The 20480-nt window shown below is 42.1% G+C and overlaps 1 protein-coding gene across 4 annotated transcripts in view; it reads left to right on the forward strand.

The window, feature by feature from the left end:
- Positions 1-20480, forward strand: part of TP53BP2 (tumor protein p53 binding protein 2) — a 52990-nt gene that overhangs the window by 20841 nt on the left and 11669 nt on the right. For 3 of the 4 annotated variants that reach the window (XM_015622667.3, XM_015622669.3, XM_015622668.3), the window contains exons 2-12: positions 3-150; positions 5478-5591; positions 7110-7189; positions 11293-11394; positions 13884-14058; positions 15430-15611; positions 15986-16150; positions 16558-16795; positions 18459-18587; positions 18999-19135; positions 19875-20364. In XM_015622667.3, the coding sequence (XP_015478153.1) occupies positions 3-150; positions 5478-5591; positions 7110-7189; positions 11293-11394; positions 13884-14058; positions 15430-15611; positions 15986-16150; positions 16558-16795; positions 18459-18587; positions 18999-19135; positions 19875-20364 (1960 nt within the window). Of the gene's footprint in view, positions 1-2; positions 151-5477; positions 5592-7109; positions 7190-7528; positions 7609-11292; positions 11395-13883; positions 14059-15429; positions 15612-15985; positions 16151-16557; positions 16796-18458; positions 18588-18998; positions 19136-19874; positions 20365-20480 lie in introns of those variants that run through there. The other variant, XM_015622670.3, reaches the window with a different exon arrangement.

A 20480-nucleotide genomic window follows, 5' to 3' on the forward strand; every position in this document is an offset into this window, starting at 1 on the left:
AGATGTTTCTGACCGTGTACCTCAGTAACAACGAGCAGCACTTCACTGAGGTGCCAGTCACTCCCGAGACAACCTGCAGAGATGTGGTGGAGCTGTGCAAGGAGCCCGGGGAGAGCGAGTGCCACCTTGCTGAGGTGTGGTGTGGCTCAGGTAGGTCAGGCTGGCAGCTGATGAAATACTGGGCATTGTCTGCTCCTGAAAAAGTAGCACATGGAGACCTGACAGGTGTGATCCTGTCCCAGAGAGTTTTCCATTACCATTTCATTGGTTTCTTCATCAGACTGGCTGTATGTTAACACACCTGAAAGAAGGTTCACACATGTGAAATTGGGTTACAAGCAAAAGTGAGCTTAAGCATGAAGATGTTCTTGTGTCTGTCCAGCCTTTCTGTGACTTGGATGAGCCTGAGGGATGTGAGAGAGTTTTTCCCTTCCTCCTCCTCCCCATGGCGGGATCCCAGCAAGCCTTTATGGGTGTTTTGAAATACTAAGTATTAGTAGTTCTATGACTAGTTCAAAATAATTTCTTTAACCCCACAGCCATTTTCACTTGCAGTGGCAAAATAAAGCTTCCTTTTTCTGATGACACCTTCAGTGTTACCAATTACATTGAGTGTGGATGGGAAGGGGTGTGTTAGCAGAAGTAGTGGGAGTTACCTGGTGAAGTGCTCTAAAAACAGTGGGTGACAGGGAGGATGGAGAAGCTACTTTTGACTGTCCTTTCAAGCCTGTGGAAAAGGGGTTTGTGCATGTGGCTCATTGTAACTCTCTTCTTTTTCTATGTTCTTCTGATCTTGGGAGTTCAAATCTCCCTAACTTGCTGTGCTCCACTGGAACTGGAGACTATATCCACAAATAACACCTGAAATATTACTAATGTCTCATGGTTTAAATGGGAAAGGGCTCTGGACTATCTCCTGTCTCCATGGTACTCATTAGATACTGGGAGCCATCCAGAGGCATAAGATAGATGAATCCCTGACAGGATTTCGAGTAATGAAAAATAATTGTCTGAGCCAACCTTTTGAGATGCTTCAATAAGATTATAAAAGAATCAGATGATAAGGGCTTATATTTCTGTCTTCCTCTGCTGTTATCTCAGGCTCACATCTGTTCAAGGAAGTCTTTGGTGAGATGGATGTTTGTTTAATGCTATGAGATACCTGAGTTATCTCTGGATATTTACTCACTTCTGACAGAGATATAATGTTTCTGATATTTCTAAGTCTAAAATATGGAACAGATTTTTTTCTTCTCCTAAGAAAGATAAAGATGATTTGCTTCATAAATGATAAAATAAAATCACCAATTCATCATGGAAAGAGATCTTCTAGGAATGTATTTTAATTGTACTCCTTTGTCTAAATTAACACAATACTGAAGTCTACAGTGAAAGAGAAGTAAAATAAAGGTTTAAGTAAAACTGCTGAATCTATAGGTAGCCTTTGTGCCCACACCCCGTTAAAGAGCACAAGTGGTTGTGGTGAGGAGAACAGGGTTCTCCTGTTGGTACTGAAATTGGAGCTGTGCTAGAGTGGGCAGCTCCTCTCATGTTTCCTGAACCTGGATTCTTGCTTGGCTTTTGAGGTGGTGATGTAGAGTGTGCTAGAAAGGGCAGTGAGATTGTCCTGAAATCTAAGGAGAGCACCTATACTAAGAGGCAAGTGAAGTCTACCAGTGCTTAGTGTCCAAATGTTCTTGTTAAGCTGAAAAGTGAACTTCTGAGTGGGACAATACAATATGTGTTCTATTTATATAATCAAATTATCAGCCTCTCTGCTAGCCAAGGAGGTGTAAGAAAATAATCTTGGTACAGGAACATAAAGTAAGCAGGGAACTTTTTCTGAGTTTAATCTTTGCAGAGACATCATGAGAGACACAAGAACAGATATCTAAATGTTGCTTGGGCAGCTGTTGTTGTAAGACAAAAAAACCTTCATCCATTTTTACAGTGAAAACCTTGACAAGATCATTGAGCCCAACCTTTGACCGAGCACCACTGTGCCAACCAGACCATGGCACTAAGTGCTGTGTCCACTTTTCTCTTGAACATTTCCAGGGCTAGTGACTCCACCACCTCCCTTGGGGTAGCCTGCTGAAATGCTTAACCAGCCTTTCAACAAAGAAATTCTTCCTTGTGTCCAACCGTAACTTCCCCTGATGCAGTTTGAGGCTCTTTCCTCTGGTTTGTGTTACTTGTTGGAGAAGAGACCAATCCCCACCTGGCTACACTCTCCTTTCAGGCAGATGTGGAGAGCGATAAGGTCACCCCTGATCATCCTGTCCAGGCTGAACACCCCCAGCTCCCCCAGCTGCTCCCCATCAGGCTTGTGCTCCAGACCCTTCCCCAGCTCCACTGCCCTTCTCTGGAGTCTCTCCAGCCCCTCAGTGTTTGCTGTGGTGAGGGGCCCAGAACTGAACACAGCACCCGAGGTGTGGCCTCACCAGTGCCCAGTACAGGGGGACAGTCACTGCCCCAGTCCTGCTGGCCTCGTTATTGCTGATACAGGCCAGGGTGTCAGTGGCCTACTTGGACACGCTGGCTCATGTTCAGCTGCTGTTGACCAGCACCCCCAGGTCCCTTTCCACTGGGCAGCTTTCCAGCCACTCTGCTCCCAGCCTGTAGCACAGCCTGGGCTTGTTGTGACCCAAGGGCAGGGCTCAGCAACTGGCCTTGCTGAAGTTCCAGATACTGTTCCCAAATGTACTTGTTAACAAAATTGCAGCTAGCTCAGTAGCATTAAAAACTTTGAATACTGGATTCATGCTTGTTGCTTTCGATAAGATATATCTTAGGCACCTGTGTAATTGCATTTGCAAGATGTTTTCATGTATATTCTGGTTTTTTTGGTTTATTTTCCCCTTGGTGAGGGGAGGAGGCAGCAGGGGAGAGAAATACTTTTAGCTTTTTGCTAATCTCATTTTAGATGTCAGCAAAGTTTTCCATCTTGTTCTGCCAGGATTAGCCATGATTTCTGTTTTGTTTGCATATTACACTGAACAAATTCAACTGCTTTAAAACAAACATGTGCAGGACAGCTGACCTCTGGGGATAGAAACAAAAGATTTGTGCTGGAAAATGACTTCTCAGACTTCAATTATCAGGATCCTTCTTACATCGCTTGTTTCTTTTTCTGACACTTGCTCAGGAATTTTAGCCTCTATTGTCAGACCTTATTAAGCCTACTTTGAATGACTGCTGCAAGCGTGCTTTGCTCTCTGAAAGGGGGCAAGTTTACTGCTCTCCTTGTCTTCCTAGTTTTGCTTGAAATTTGGTGAATATCAGGGCAAAATTTCTTGACCTTCCTATTTTTGTCAGAATTCTGTTAGGCAGTTACCTTGCCTGCTGTGGTAAGCAGTCAAAAGGAGTGCATGTATAAAGATCTCCTTTTTTTCCCCTCTGAGACAGATGTGGGAAAAAAAAAGAAAAAATAATTGTCCATTCTTCTTGAGCTTTCCAAATGTACATTTGTTTGGTATTTGAAAATCTCTTTGACCTTCCTTTGAAGCCAGTGAGTGGTATTGACAGAATCCTTGTGTAAAGGGCATCTCCCTTGATTATAGAGTTTCAGCTGAAGTATTGCTGAGCTGCTAGAAATCTGCCTCATAAGCCTGCTGTATAGCCTTTAAGACAAAAATCTGCCAATGGTACTGTTGATTTGTTGTTGTTTTTTGCCTTTTTTTTCCCTTGAATTAAGGTTTAGCAGATGAGGAACGTTTTTTGCTGTCTAGACAAGTAACTGCCAAGAGACGGCTTTTTCTGTAACAGTGACCTACTTGCTTATTCTGTAAAGCTAATCTCTTTTGACGGTGACTCCAGAAATTCTCCTTCCTAGATTGCTGGAGCACAGCTGCAGCATTTTCATTTAAAGAAACACTTTTATGTTGAAAAGAGCTTTTCACATACTGAAAACATGTTAGCAGCTCCTTTTTTTATGAAACTGAAAACATTTATACATAATGCCAACAATTTTTCCTGCTGAAAAGATTATTTCATATTAAGATAGTGACTTTTTGAAAGAATTTATTGAATATGAATGAACTACTCTGGTTTCTTTTTTTCTGTTTTTCCCTCTCCTCAATTAAAAAAGTGAAAGGAAACCGCCAACAAAAGCAATGTCAGGAAAAATGAAACTGGTGCAAAAATGGTGGTATTTAATTTCATTCTTTGTCTGCTTGTCTTATTTCTCAGGCCAGGAACAATATTTTCTGCTTGTCTGGCATCCAGCACAAATGGGTCCAACATGACCATGAGACCCAATGCTGTTAGAAGATACTGTGACAATATCCTGACTGTGGAAATTCACTACTGTGATACACTGACCACATTGTTGCTATCACATTTAAAATAGGCAGGGGAAAAAAAAAAAAAAAAAGTAAAATGTCTAGAGTAACAAAAGAAACTGATTCTATGTAAAGATTTAGAGGCCAATAAGTAATTCTGGTTATATTCTGCCTGTGAGTGCCTGGCTGTGATGTATGTAAATTTTTAAAGAATGGTAATACAGAAAAGGAGGAGTACTGGTAGATTTAGACTCTCGCTGTGTTTTTCTATTATCAAAAGGCAGCAGGTAGGGCATAAAAATTACTTATATGACTGAATTCTGAGTTTAGGAATAAAAGCCAGAAAAGAAATTCAGTGGAACATGTGCATATAACATTTTCATCTCAGTCATTTGAAAGGAAATGGCAAGTTCTTACTGGGCTCACTTTTCACTGTCTGATCCTTTTTTTACTTTGAGCTGTAAATCCAAAGTAGTTCAGCTTTTCAAGGTTTATCAGAAGTAGGGCTTTCAAAATGCATCTTGTCTGAACTTCATGAAATTTGCTGTCCAAGACAATGAGCTGGATCTGTGTCTGACAGGAGCTGTGGGAGAACACTTGAAGTGACAGGAGCTGTGCTGGCACGCTGGGGATCAGGCCTGCTGGGTACTGCCAAGGAGCCTCTTCAGGGTGTTGAGTGCTTCTGCCTCAGCATGAATGCAAGGGCTGCCATCCAGCGTTAGGAGAAGAATTCCTCTTCCCTGAGAGTTTATCTTTGCATCTCACTTCATTCTCACGGGAATTAGGAAGTAATTGAGTCCCTGTAGGGAATTGTGGCAGCAGTGCCCCTGGGGAGGGGGTGGGAATGACTAAGGAATGAGGTGTCACAGAAGAGGAGTGGATGGTACAACAGCACATTTCCTGCGCTGGTGAGTGGGTAAGGTGATTTACACATACAAAATGAGGGCACTAGAACTGAAAGTTCTAAATTCCCTGTTTGTTTTCCCGTGCTGGGCTGCTGTTCAGAGGTGTTGGTTTAGTTTCAGAAGCAAGGAGCAATGCAGCAGCTTCTTAAGTGGAAAGTAGAAATACCTTGGATGAGGGAAAATGCTATGTGCTAACAGGTGTTCAGGTGAGAGATGGACAGATTTTTGGTTTGGTGTGGGCCCAAGCTATGGTGAGCTGTAGCAGTTAACTGATTTTTGACCTTTTCAGAACGTCCCATAGCTGATGGCGAGCGGATGCTGGATATTCTGCAGAGGTTTGGAATGCAGAGGAGCGAGGTGCGTTTCTTTCTCCGGCACGAGCGCTCTCCCTGCCGGGAAGCAGGTAGGTCTTGATCTCAGCTGGTTTGTTTGTTCAAGTCCTGTTGCATTCTTCAAGGTTAAGGAACCAGCTTGTGTGTGTTATTTATTAGTGTTCATAGCCAGTAGGCATTGCAGCCCTTTTCTGTCTGACCATGAGCTAATTTTTGTAAAGGTTTCATCTTCCCTTGCCATAGCTGGGAACAGTAAATCCAAACTGAAATTTCTGCTGGTTTTCTAGAGCTGGGTATCACCAAAGCATCCAAGGGCATACTGTGTTAAATGTATTTTCTCCAGCAAAATATCTTGAGATCTGTGGTGTACTGATCTCTTCTTTTAAATATAGTAACCAGACTGTTGCCTGTAATGTAATCTGTGATTTGGGTGATTATTCACCTGGATAATACTTTACCAGGGTGATTAACTTAGCATTCTTGGCAAAGACAGAGTTCTTCAAAGTTTATCCTACATACGTGTTAGTTTTAGGAATAGCATTAAATGAACTGCCTGGTCAAGTTCTCTGAGAATATAATTCTCATTGTAAATTGAAATGAGTGACCTGTAAAGGAAATAACTTTAAGTTTTTCAGGGGTTTTCTGTGTATCCCACATTCATCTCTTCAGTAGAATCTTTCACTTTTACCTTTAAATCAATCTACCAGATTCTTCTACCTCCCCTTTTTTTTGTTTTCATTTTTAATCTTCCTCAGTACTGGAAATACTGCATTTATGAAGTGGCATTGTACCCAGCATATTTTAGAGGGCTAAGTGTATTTTGGTATTTGAAGTGTGTACTGGTGATAGAATGAGTGCATGAAAAGCTAAAGCTGTGCCATTTCTACCTGCTGAGGATCTTATGAGCAGTTTAGTTGTCAAAATGTATTTTTTTCAAGTACAGGCTGCTTGTAGTATTAGGATTGTTGTAATTTTATTTGCCACAGCATTGCTAAGCAATGTATTGGAGTTATACTTCTGAATTAGTCTCACAGAAATGAGGTCTTGAAATAGGAATTAAATGGGCAAGAAGGTGACAGGCATGGCTTTGTCCTGTATTACACTTATGTTCTACAGGGAAATCAGTGAGTTTGGTATTGGGCATCTGAGCACTATTTGTACATAAGTTAATGGGAATAAGGTAGGATTCTAGTTAAGCAGCATTTTTACTGACACCATGACTGTCACAAAGAAGAAAATGCCCTTTCAAACTGTGTATCTATAGTGCACATTTAGTAGGGGCTGACTGCCTGTTTGCCACAGGATAAATTCTGGAACAGTCGACTATTGGTTAAGCTGTTTTTTATTGGTTAAGCTGTATTTTTGAATAGACCTATATTTTAACATAAAAGTTGACATTGAACAGAAATCTCTTTAGAAAATGTGTTGTGTCATCACTTGAATTTATCTTAGTAGTAAATGCATAAAAACAGGTGTTCAGATTCTACACCATAGTGATTGTTCTGATTCTCCTTTTGTGCTGAATGCTATCTCTAAAAGAATAAGAAAGATCTTGTATTACCTTACCATCTTTGACTATTTCTATCTAGGGACTGGACAAAGGTCTCAAGATCCAGCCTTCAAAAGAAATGGTGTGAAAGTGCCTGGTGACCGAAGAATAGAGAATGGGGTAAGTGCTTGATGCAATGGCTAGTTGGATTGGGTCTGGCTGGGCTGGAGTTCATTTTCCCCCAGCAGCCTTCCCAGTGCTGTGCTTTGCATTGGCAGCCAGAAAGGTGCTGATAACACTCCAGAGTTTTGGCTACTGCTGAACAGGGCTGGCACAGCATCAGCACTGTCTCAACAATCCCCCACATCAAGGGGCTGGCCGTGGGCAAGGTCCTGGGAGGGGACACAGCTAGAGCAGCTGACCCAAAGTAACCAAAGGGATATTCCATGGCCTGTGGCGTCAGCTGAGATACAAAAGCTGAGGGAAGGAGGAGGAACGGGGAAACATTTGTTATTTTACCATGTTTGCCTCCTGGAGCAACTGCTCCCTACACTGAAGCCCTGCTTCCTGGGAACATCCTGGACATCGCTCTCTGATAGGTAGAGAATAAACTGTGTTTTGTCCTTGCTTGCTTGCACAAACTTTTTTGCTTTTGCTTTAGTAAATTGCCTTTTCTCAGCCTAGGAGTTGTTTTCTAACTTATTCTCTCTACCCTGTCCTGCAGGGATGGGGAGTGGTAGAGCAGCTTGGTGGGCACCTGGCATCCAGCCAAGGTCAATCAACCACAGTCCTTTTTGGTCCCCAAACAGGGGTGAGACAAAGGCAGTTATATATATATATATCTACATACATATATAAATATTTTGTGTACCACAGTAAAAAGTAGTTGCCAAGTATCAAACTCCTGTGTGGGACATAGAGTTTGTCGGCTGCACTGCTTATCTTTTTTTTTTTTTTTTTTTGCTGAGTTTGGGAACAAATTAATGCCCTCACACTGATGACCTTGTTATGCTGAGGGAGCTGTCCTGTGGGGACCTGTCCTCCCTCTCCCTGCCTGAGACTGATGTGAATGCTTTTAAAATGCAGGCTCCCATGGTCTTTGCTCATCTGTATATAAGCTGTTAGTAATATTAACTAATACTGCTGGCACCCTGTGGGGTTTGTGAGCTCAGTGTCGTGCTGGTGTAAGAGAAAACAAACTTTAGGTGAGGAGATACTGAGATGTGCTCTGAGGCATTCAGTTCCTGGGTGGCAGGGTGTGTGGAAGGATTTGGGCAGGTGCCTGGAGTGTTTGTCACCTCCCATTGCCTAGGGCTGTACACCTGAACAGGTGATCAGTCAACCCTGGCAAGCTGACATGCCAGCTGAGAGAAGGGTGCCTTGCCTACCCCAGTGAAACCCAGCTGTCTGTCACCCTGTACTGGGGCCTGTGAGCCACAGGTCAGTACTCAGAGCACTGTAGTTGAGGTAGGACCCCAAACTGTGAGAACACTAGGGCTGAGTCAGGGATTCAAACCACCATAATTGTACCCCAGGAGAGAAAAAGGAAATATGGAAATGAACAAAGTAAGCTGAAGATCCATATCCTTGGTTGGAAAGGAAGGAGAATTAGGATAGTGGGAGTTAGATAAAGAAGCTGATCCTTCAAAAAAAGACATTGCAAGGAGTGAGACAAAGCAAACAGGAGACAAAGTTACTTGGTCCTTGACCTCATCAGAACTTCAAAACTAGTAAAAAGATTACAGCTGCCAGCCACATGAGCAGATTTCTGCCTGGCTGCTTCAGTGCTGGGGAAATGGGGCTGAGTCAGTACTTGGAAGGTCATGGAGCCCAACAGCTGGGATCCTGAGATCAGGAAATAGAAAGAGGAATTGGAAAACAGAGCAATTTTCAGTTTCTGGACACGGCTCCTCTCAAGTGTGAGGGCAAGGTGTCTAAGGAAGATCCTGTAAATTCCCAGAAGAGTGAATCACTTCACCTGAAGGTATCCAGCACTTGAGAGAATTAGCAGTATTGGAAGTCACCTATAGTGACCTAAAAAGTGACAATGTCCCTAAAGATCCAGAGGATGTTCCTTATGCAGTGGCCTTATGGAAGAAGGTGGTTCAAAGTGCCCCTGCATCATATTCCAGCATTTTGGTGTCACTGTATTACCTGCAGATGGATACACCAACTGTAGAGGCAGCATCCCCCTGGCTTTGAAATGCAGAAGAAACTGGGTACTTCCACATCCCTGTGGGCCAGCACCCCAGACTTTAGGGGTAGCCCAAGAGATCAGTCCTCTCCTACCCCAGACAGAGGGGAGGGAAGCCCCAAGAGCAGGCCATGTAACAAACTCTGGTTATTTCTGTGTGAGCAGGGACAGGACATGAGGCAGTGGGATGGTGAACCCCTCTCTAAGGTGGAAGCCTGTGTCTGTGAATTGAGAGGGAAGAGAGCTGTTCAGAGAGTCACCCAAGAAGGCTGTCAGTGTAGCTGCCAGTTGTGATCTACCAGGCATAAAATGACTGAAATTGCCTCCTTTAACCATGGTGAGGGGACTTCTGGTCTGGCATTGCAAAGGTCAGCCAGAATATTCTGATCTAGAACAGGAATAGAGGGTCCCTGCCTTTGGTCAGGAGGAGGAGAGGGTTGACTGAGGGCACACTGGACTGTGTGGATTTGATGGCCTGGCACATCAGATCCATGCAAGTATAGAGCTTTAGTAGATGACTGATGTGTGTCACTGATGCCATCAAGGCACAGGAGTGCAGAACCCATCTGGATCTCTGGAGTGACTGGGGGATGCCAGCAATTGTCTGTGTTAGAGGTTGAGGTGAGTTGACAGGGGATAAGTGGCAAATGCCCCCCATTGTGACTGGCCCAGAGGCCCCTGGTATCCTCAGCATCATCTACCTCAGGAGAGGGTACTTCAAGGATCCTGAGGGATACTGATAGGGTTTAGCTGTAGCTACTGTGAATACAGAGAATATCAGTTCCTGGCACTAGGAGACCCCATCATTGTGAGATTTCTGCTAGTTGAAGACCAGCAAGTGACATTTGCTGCCAGGACAGTGCACTAGCGGCAATATCCCACCAACTGAGACTCTGTAATTCCCATCCATGAGCTAATTTGTTGACTGGAGAGCCAAGGAGTGCTCAGCAGGACCCCCACTCACCCTTTAATAGCCCCATAAGGCAAGTGCAGAAGTCTAATGGGGCCTTGAGAGACATGTTCTGTGGTGACATGGTACTTTGGAGAGAATTGAATCAGACAATGGGATTAATTTTTGAAGTAACATCATAAACTCTTGGGAAAAGCAAAATGGCATTAAGTGAATATATCATAACACTTAGCACCCACAGGCCTCTGGAAGAATTACCATTATAAGGAAAATGGAGACTTCCCCTCTTTGGAGGTACTGATGCAAATCATAGCATGGAAAGAAGCTAAGAGGCTGTTGTGGAGAGGTTGTTATGGGCTGCTCTAAAATAGACACAAAGCTTCTAGCAGTTATCATCCTGGCTTTCAGTTTTCAGGATGTCACCAAGATCTGCTGGCTTCCATAGCTGTGCTTGTACAGGTGGTCTCAGAGCAGCAAATGCACCATACTTCCCCTTCTCAATTCTCACCAGAATTCTTTTCTAATATTACTTCAATTTGAGGTTTTTTTTCACTTGCAGTTTTGGCATAAATCCCTATCTCCAGATTTCAAGTTGACACCTGTTACTATTTCAGCACCGAATCTGTTGTCTGCTGCTCTTGCTCCATAATTATGGGTGTAAGATTGAATCTGGATCCAGGAAATAGCTGAACAACCAACCAATAACAGTGCTGTCCTTGAGAGTGGTGTTTTCCCTCCTGCCCAGCCATATTTAAACTTTCTATTTTCTTTAACTTACGTGGAAGTGCTTTAAATTGTAGTGATACACCTACGAGCCCAGATCCATCCTGCCACAGGCTGAGCATTCTAGGCTCAGACAGTCAAAGCTGATTCATGTTGAGCTGAATTATAAGGGGCTCTGAAATGCCTCTTTAAAATGCTGCTGGGATTTTGCTAGAAATATTAGAGTTCCAAGAGATGTCATTTTGTCTGAGTTGTTGGGTTGGGTGACATATGCATATGAGCGTACAGTTGTGTATTCTTTTACCATAAGAAGATGCTGTGTCTCTCTAATTATTTTATTGGCTAGTCAGTTGTTATTTCTGAAAGGCTTTTATCATACTTTTCTGTAGTGGCTCTCCTAAGTGCTAGCCGAATTACAAATTCTAGACTTAGCATGCTCTGGGTTTTCTTTGACAGGTAAGTGCACCAAGGATGGATATGACACTGTCTGAACTTCAGGAAATGGCATCACGCCAACAGCAACAAATTGAGGCTCAACAGCAAATGCTGGCTAACAAGGTGAGTTTGGAATTAGATTGTTTACAGCCAGAAACAAACCTAGTAAGAGTCATGTGAAGCAGAGAGAAGATTGGGGAATTGGGGTTTTTTAATCCCTTCTAAACAGAAGGTGCCTTTTCTTTGGCTGCCTGTTTTTAAATTGGGAAGTCAAGGTATGCAAATACCCAGCTGTAAAACATATAAATAATGCCAGTGACAGAAGTGACCATTTAGCTTACTAAAAGGATAGAGCACACAACACTGATACATTGTCATTCATCCTGGTGGCTCTGCCAGCTCTATTTGTGCCCATGTGCTGACCAGCAATTCACCAGTTTGATCACTAAACAGTGCTTTTGTCTCTGCTGTCCTGTCATGCTATCTTGCCTTCTCCTGATAAGAGTTCAGCATGCCTGGTTTTCTGGGGCAGCTGGCTGGAAGAGATGTCTGATATGTGATAAAAGTAACCTAGGACTGTGATTTATAAAATGCTTGCAGAAGAATAATAGAAAAGCTAATGGAAGCACACAGGGTGTTCCTGAATTGTGTAGGGGAAAAAAATATCCTGAATGCATCTGCAGAATGGTGGCACAAAGTTCATGTTTTGCTTGAGTGCTGTTGGTACACATTACTGTTGAAAATGTAACTGAAAATGCTGCTTTTGGCAGAGAATTGTTCAATGTGAGCCTGTCCTGAGGAGGGCTCGTCTGTCTGGGTGGGTGTTCCCATGCATTTCAGAGAGTGCTTTGCTGGGGAAGAAGGCTGCTCTGAGGATCTGCCCTCAGTACTTTTCCTGTGTCACACACCCTATCTCCCTCTCCCTAGGAGATCAGCAGTGTGTGTGTTTATACTAAACTGTATGTTCAGTCCCTTGTTCAGGTCCCTTGGTCCTCAATAATTGTATCTCAGGAAAATGCTTCAAGCCATGGCTTTCTAATAGTTCTGCAGCACCTGCTGAGTGGTATTATGGCCTGTCAAAATAGCCAATAAAACTTCTTCTGCTTTGAGGTAGGAACAGGTACAACTGGAAATTGCAGGAAAATGGTCAGTGCAGGCAGGAAATTGGTCAATCAACTGAGTGATGAGAGGTTTCACCTGAAAAGTAGCAGCACAATTAATCCCCATACTGCCTTGCTAAATTGGCCAAAGAATTTTTCCCTCTTCTCAGTTCCAGCTGAGATGTGTTTATATATGAGAAGCCTGAACTTCCACAGCTTCTGTTTCACTCATAGGTGATGGCAGTACACCCTGGTCTTATAAATAGCACTGTAGTCACAAGAAACAGGACTGCTGTTTTTACTGTAAATGGAGTTGTACAAGATTAAAAAAAAAAATTAAAAATATGAGTTTGAGTCTGGATAGCTACCCATTGGTGGGTAGGTGTTTGCTGCCTGTGGTTTGAAGCAGTAGTAGCCCTGTGGGTGTCCCACTGGTAGGACTTTTCATTTCAGTGCCTCCCTGGAACAAACCTGCTTTCCTAGGTGCTTCTTAAGAGTGACTTTCCATTGCCTCCTTCCTGCCTTCTGAAATCAGATGCAATATTAAAAATAGATTCTGGGGGAGGAAAAATACACTTTCTTTTTAGACACAAGCTGTAATATATATATTTTTTGTGACATTTTCCTGCGTAGGAGTGACTCTAAAGTAGTGCATACACTGAGTGTGCTTCCTGGTCCTGGTTTTCTCCAGAAGGCGAGCTCACTTTTTTGCTCTCCCTTTTTTATTCCAAGTGCACAAGAATCCCTGTTTTCTAAATCTGACTGGTGATTTTTTTTATTTTTTTAATTTTTTTTTCTTCTGTGGGTTCAGTTTTTTTGGAGGAAGTGTGGAGTTCTAGTGTTAGTATGCAGTGGTAGTCTTGGATTTTAGTGGGTGCTTGAGAAAGTCTTATTACTTCTACTCTCCTGGAGTAATCTGTCATCTCCAGAGCTGGAAGCCATGTAGAATGGCCAGTGATTTAGAGGAATTCTTTGTAGATGATCTAGATGGTTTCTTCTAGGTCTAAACTAGACGTGTATGTAGAAACTGATAACCCATTATTTTACTCTCTGGAAAGGCAAAAGAATCCTCTCCACTTAGGTGATATCTGTTGTTTAAATGAGGGCCAGGTCACTGTGAAGGTTTTCCAGTGTCCTGAATTATCTGTGCGATGATGGGGGTGATCATTATCAGGAGACCGGTGTGTTTTCAGAGGTTTGGTGTGCAGACATCCTCTATCTCTAGGAGGTTTTAGCAGAACTAGTAAAAGTATAAATTGTAATAGAAAGTACCAATAATTTATGGCATACCTTCTGCATAAAGAATGTCTAATATTCTCCAGTATGACTTGGGTGTTTAAAATGTGACATATGATAGAGCTATGTAAAGTACAAGCAGCATGGAGAGGGTGAAAATTGTCCTTGGTTCTTGTAACTCGAGAGCTGAGTAGTGATTAAATCAAATTAGCAAATGTCTTGGAACACGAATGCTGAAATTCTTCTTAGACTTCAAAATCTCTGTCTTGACTGCAGGAACAGCGCCTGAAATTCCTGAAGCAGCAAGATCAGCGACAGCAACAGCAAGCTGCTGAACAGGAAAAACTGAAGCGATTAAAGGAGATTGCTGAGAATCAAGAAGCCAAACTTAAGAAAGTCAGAGCATTGAAAGGTCATGTAGAGCAAAAAAGACTCAGCAATGGGAAATTAGGTGAGTTGCTTGGGGAAGGTAGCCTGGGATTTTTCATGAGACACAATTCTTGGAAGTCAATAATTTCTAGTGATTTTAGTGATTCAGAGGAGTTATTTACTGCATTTCAGGAAATGTTAATCTTAACAGTTGTGCATCTTGTATTTACCAAGAAAACTCACGACTGACCTAGAACAAAATATATTTTCTTACTGTATTTTAAAACATCCTGTAAATGCACCCTGTATTTTGAGCCTAGCATGTCTTCTCTTTAATTACAGTGTCATTTTTTTCCTTACTTGAATACCTTTGTGCACCACAGTAACTTTTTCCTCCTTGATGTCAGTACCCTACACATTTAGAATGTTATTTTCTCAGACTATAACAAAGCTTGGCTTGGTACCCAAGTTACCTTCTATGCAAGTGGTAACTAATGGCCAAATTGGCTGCATATTTGCTTTTTAATTATGTGAATCTGACCAGGGTCTCACTTGCTATAGTACTGGTTGGGTGCTCGTAGTTCAGCATGTTGATACAACATTGTCTGAAATAAATATTATTCTTCTGTCTATCTTTTAATCCTCTCTATTGTGTAGATCTTGTTATTTTCCAGCCTGACTCAACTGAAAACATTAATATATTGTTTTAGTAGGAAGCATTTTGGTTGAAAGATAAAGACAAGTGTTTTTCTGTCAGAGATTCCCTTTTCTGTTTGGGTTCTGTTGCATAAAATAAACATAAGTTTTAAGGTGTGGAGGGATGGTAGAATAATACAAGATCTTGGAGCATATGAATCTGTTTTCCAGCACCATCCCCAGCAGGTCTGATTTTGGTACTTGCTTGAATTCTTACTGATTCTTTAAACTTCATTCTACAATAGAACAGTTTCAGCAGTGGGAGCAGCTGATGACAGATGTTTGTAATAGATCCTAAAAAAGCCTCTGAGTCTTTGTTTAATGTGACAGCTTGAGTGTTTTGTCACTGAGTTCTTATGACCTAAATTCAGAGTTCTAAGTATCATAAATATGCCTTGTGGTTTAGTGAGTGTCTTCCTGCTGAATTCAGCATTCAGTGAATTTAGGTTTCTCCAAATGAATTCAGTCTGGCATTGTGGTTTTGTTTGTTTCCATAGTTCAGAAAGTCTAAAAAAAAAAAAAAAAAAAAAAAAAAGTTTTTTTTTTTCTCTCTGTCAGTGCCCTAAGTAGACTGAATTTCCATAACCATTCTAGTGAGCCCAGAGGAAGAGCTGGTGGGACAGGGCAGTGGGTTTGGCTGAGCAGCCCTGCTCTGGAGGCTGGCAGGGCACTCTCTGTCTCCTTAAGTGCTGCCTTGGAAGCAGCCCACGCCGGGCTGTTTCTCAGGGCAGCTATTGTGCTCTGCCCTTCTTTGCAGTGGAGGAGATTGAACAGATGAACAGCCTGTTCCAGCAAAAGCAGCGCGAGCTGGTGCTGGCCGTGTCAAAAGTAGAGGAGCTCACCAGGCAACTGGAGATGCTGAAGAACGGCCGGATTGATGGTTACCATGACAACCAGTCGGCTGTAGCTGAGCTCGACCGCCTCTACAAGGAGCTGCAGGTAATGGGAGGCCAGCCCGTGACCCTCAGCTCTTCTGGGCTGAAAGTTGGTTGGGTTGTTCCTTACCTTGCTGGAAAGAAATCTCATTGCTCCTGTTCCTGCCAGGGCTGTGTGACAGCCTGCATGCTGGGGAGAATGCAGGGTTAGTCGTGCTGGGTTCAAGGTAAACAGAGGAAGGAGCACACGCTGTCTGTATCTTTCCTTTCTGCAAAATTTGGAGACTTAACGAAGTTTTCTCTGAAGGGAAAACATGACTTGACTTTTTAGAAGGCTTTTCTCTTTCCAACAATTTCCTGTCCTCCATCCTGAAAGTGAATTTGTTTTTATTTTGGTTGTTTTCTCCTCCTCCCCCACTGCTTTGTGAATTTATTCAGTTGAGGAACAAACTGAACCAGGAGCAGAATGCCAAGCTGCAGCAACAGAGGGAGTGTTTGAACAAGCGCAACTTGGAGGTGGCAGTCATGGATAAGCGTGTTAATGAGCTGCGCGAGCGGCTGTGGAAGAAAAAGGCAGCTCTGCAGCAGAAAGAGAATGTACCAGTAAGTGTGGGCTATTTAATAAATAAAATGTCAATGCTGTGTCTTGTCTGTACAGCCTGAAGTAAAAACTTGCTTGGGGGAAAGGCTGTTGAGATGCTAGACTTGTTGTCTTTCTCCATATGTAGTGGAAGTCTTGTATTATTAAAGTCCTTTTCATGGTGCGTTAACGTTAACCTACTTACTCTTTACAGACAAGAAGTCTTATGCTGTTGTGGAATTTTATTTCAGGTTTTTTTCCCCCCCTATTGCTACCTCAGCTTTATAATTCTTAGCTTTTTCAAAAAAGCACCTTAGATATTGGAGTATCATTTGCTACTTGTTTTATCCTTTTTGACTTCTGTTTCAAACTCTGTGAGTGGATACTGCAGAATAAAATCCTTTAAATTTGCTTCTTTTTTCCCCCCAAGGTTTCTTCAGATGGGAATTTACCACAGCCAGTGGCTTCTGCTCCAAGTCGAGTGGCAGCAGTAGGTCCTTACATCCAGTCCTCTACTATGCCACGTATTGCTTCCAGACCAGAGCTTTTGGTGAAGCCAGCGTTTTCAGATGGGACACAAGCTTTGCAGGTACCTGATGGGCCACTGAAAACACAAACACTGCCCAATATGAGAGCTGGGAACAGTTCACAAGCTAAAGCTCCTGCAGGTAAAGCTTACAATTAATATTTCTTGTCCAGGCATGTTTTGTTTTCTTATCTAACAGCTCTGTTTTGATGTTTTGTTTTTTTGAAAGAAAAGTGTTATTTGAGATGTCAGTCTTGCTACTTGTAGTTTTCCTGCACCAGTGAATATATTTTATAAGTGCTGAGGTTCTATGATTCAATATTAAAAGTTAAGTAAATCTATTAGTGAGCACTTTGAGTTGTTATAGTGTGTGGACTACAGGAGGATTTTTCTATAAAGTAATTATATATCTAAAGTTTTCCTAAAAACTATTCAACAGTGTGTTTGAGTTTCTAGAGGCAATTTTAGTATATACCTGGTATACATAACCTGCTGCCTGGATTTAAAAACTGGCAGTGACAGGTTTTCTGATAGTGCAATTTGGAAATAACCCATGTAAAGAATTAACCAACATGACAAATTTTACAATGGAGGCAGTTTCTTGTAGCACAGAAATAGCTGTAAAGTTACTGACTTGCTGATGAGTGAGGTTTGGCCTCTCCTACTTGGAGAGTTAATGAATATTTGTTGGCTTCTTTCTGTGGCTTTCTCCTGTGAGAGACAGTTCAGTAAGAGAAGTCTAAAAAAACTTTTAGAGAACTGTAAAAATCTCTTCTGTGCTATCCAGGGAGAAGACTCCCTTATCAGCTGGAAGAGAAGAGAAACACTGGTCTTCCCAAAAACAAGAAATGGAGACTGAGCTTGTAGAATAGTTGTTTATTTTCTATCTCCTTTCCTCCATCTCCAATTCTGGCAGATACTGAAGTAACCATTTCACAAAAGCAGTTCCAAATGTCTCTTGCCTTACTTGGAGAATGGAGGATTGCTTCTTTTTATTTGGTTTGCTGATCCTAAAACTACTGGAGTGGAGTTGAAGCTCTAGACCACACAAAACTTGAATTTTTGCTAGAGGAATATGTGGTGGTTAGTTATTTGAACTAAAATATCACTTCTTACTTTTTAGCATTTGGACAAAAGGACTGCTTTCCTAGTGAGAGTTTTTAGTACTTTTCAGAATAAAACTTTCTGCTGCTGCTGGTTGTTATTACTGTTTGAATCTAATATTACTTAGGTTTTTTTAGAATTTAGTAGAGAGAATTTGGTGAAATACTTAATAGGAGGTTGCAAGCATTTTCTTAGTGGTTTTTGCAGATCTGGATGTCTATTCCAGTGAATGCAAGGATCAACTTTAATGCAGACCCTATATGCACATTAAACACACAGATGCATTTTCTCCTGTTTTGGATATCCCTGGCAGGCCCTGTTTATGCTTTAAAGCATCATGTTTTTCTTTGCACAATATATCTTTTTTATACTTAACATTGTATCACTTTTAACTTAGCACAGAGGAAAGTTTCCTACTAACTGGAAATAAGCCAATCTAGAGAAGTTTCTTTTTTTGGATGGTTTAACCACAGATGTGTGCTATGACAGGGCTTTGCTGCTGCTTTTGGTTGTTGTTCTTGAACTTCATTTGCATTCTTTTTTAAAATGAAAATCTCTAATGATAGGTTTTATAGCAGTTAACCTCTATGTGATACTTTTACATTGGCTACACCTGGCTCTTGCAGAAAAAAAACCCTATTTGTGATAAGTCAATAAAAACTACAATTTTAGCTTAATCTGTTCCACTTATTCTGTCCTAGGTTCTGTGGTCCCCAATGCAAAACCTTCCCCATCTGCCCCTGACTGGAGTAGTTCAAATACAGACAATCATATTAATCAAGGATCAGCCTTGACTTCAGGAAAAGGAATTGTGACAAGTGAAGGACAAGGTATGTTCTTGTGTTCTTGGCTAATCTTGAAATCTGGAGAATCTAGTCGATGATACCTCTCTTCTAAATGTTTCAATAAGTAATTGAGAATTCATTTGAAAGCACACCAAAAAAAGGAGATAAATTAAAGAACATTGCCATTGCTTTGCTATGGTCTTGCAGGGTTTTTAACAAGAAAGGAACTAAACCCACAACTCTCTTCAGGTGATGTAGATCCTACTTCCTTACATGCCCCTGTTAAATTTGCATAATACAGCATTTGACAGGCCCAGGGACCCTTAGTGCAGAGGTAGGATGGATGCAAAAAGCAACCCCTGCATACACTGTGCTAAATATTGTACAAAGCAGGACTCTCACTCCTACAATTATGCCATCCCTTTTGAAAGTTGTCTCCTCTCTCTCCAACAACAGCTGAAGGAGAAACTTTTCTACGAGACAAAGAGAAGAAGGTGCGTCCATTCTCCATGTTTGATTCTGTGGACCAGTCTGCTGGGCTGGGCACTCTGAGGAAAAACCAGAGCAGTGAGGATCTTCTGAGGGAAGCACAGGTATGCAGGGAACCTGGGCTGATGCTTTCCATCTGCCAGGACTTACCCACAGCTGTTCTAATGTGGCTGGCAGAAAGCTCTGAAAAGTACTGAGGTCAGCTTTTAAATGACTGCTTCTGAGAGAAGATGTCTCTTAGGCTTTTAATGGCAATTGGTATCTCCAAATCAGGCTCTACAGTCACTGTGGTGAGAATCTCTGGCTGTATTGTTTGTACAAGTGTGTATTTTTATCCCCAAAGACACAAAGAGGTATTTGCATGTTTGGGTTTTTTTTCAAAATCGTCTACATACTTGGTTCACTCTTGAATGCAACAGTATCCTTCAGATGTTTGATAGCACCAAAACCTCCCAGCTTAATTTTGGCTGGAGGGCACATTTTGATCATGTAGGGGTGAACTAGCTTACAACTGGGGATGACAAGTGCTTTGTTGGAGAGGAACCTCTTGTCAACTGAGTGTCTGATATCTCTAGAGAAATTACTGTGCCCTGCCATTGCTCCTGTTTTAAACACAGCTGTTACAGAAAGAATTAAAGAGAATAGGCTCAAAGTACTTACAAACATCAGTAATGACAAGGTGTTTCAAGCAGTTTCTTCTTGTTTCCAATGATGTTGTTAACCTTATTACAGCAGTAGTAGATAAGATACTGTATCATACTTTGAGGCTTTTTGGTCCTTCATAGCAGAAGGCTTAAATCATGTCTTACTGTTTCATCTTAATGAAATTGTTTTGTCTTTCAGACAACCAATAAAAATGTAACCAAGGTGCCACCACCTGTTCCCACTAAACCAAAACAGATTAATTTGCCTTACTTCGGTCAAGCCAGCCACCTGCAGCCTGCTGATCCGAAGCTGGATGGAAACCTGCAGAAGCTGCCTTTGGCTATTGCAGCTATGGCAAACAAGCAAAAAACAGTAGCACAGCAGCCTTCTCATCTTTCTCAGCAGATACAGCAAAGGATTTCAGTACCTCCTGCAGGTTCTTCCTCTAGCCAGGATCAGATTCTTCCTTCCTCCAAACAGGAGAGTCCCCCAGCAGCAGCTGTGAGACCTTTTACTCCTCAGCCATCCAAAGAGACTTCACTGCCACCATTTCGAAAGCCTCAGACTGTGGCTGCGAGTTCCATTTACAGCATGTACACCCAACAGCAGACTCCTGGCAAGAACTTCCAGCAGGCAGTGCAGAGTGCTTTGACGAGGGCGCAGACCAGAGGACCACACTTCCCAAGTGGTAAGCATGTGGCTCTCTCCCTCCCTTCCCTCTGATGAACCTCAGATGTTCTTTCCACCTGGTCTGTGGGTCTGAAGCTGTTCTTCAGGGGAATTAAGTGGGTCAGGGCAGCTGTA

Source organism: Parus major, chromosome 3 (assembly GCF_001522545.3).
Source record: "Parus major isolate Abel chromosome 3, Parus_major1.1, whole genome shotgun sequence".
Classification (NCBI taxonomy): Eukaryota; Metazoa; Chordata; class Aves; order Passeriformes; family Paridae; genus Parus; species Parus major.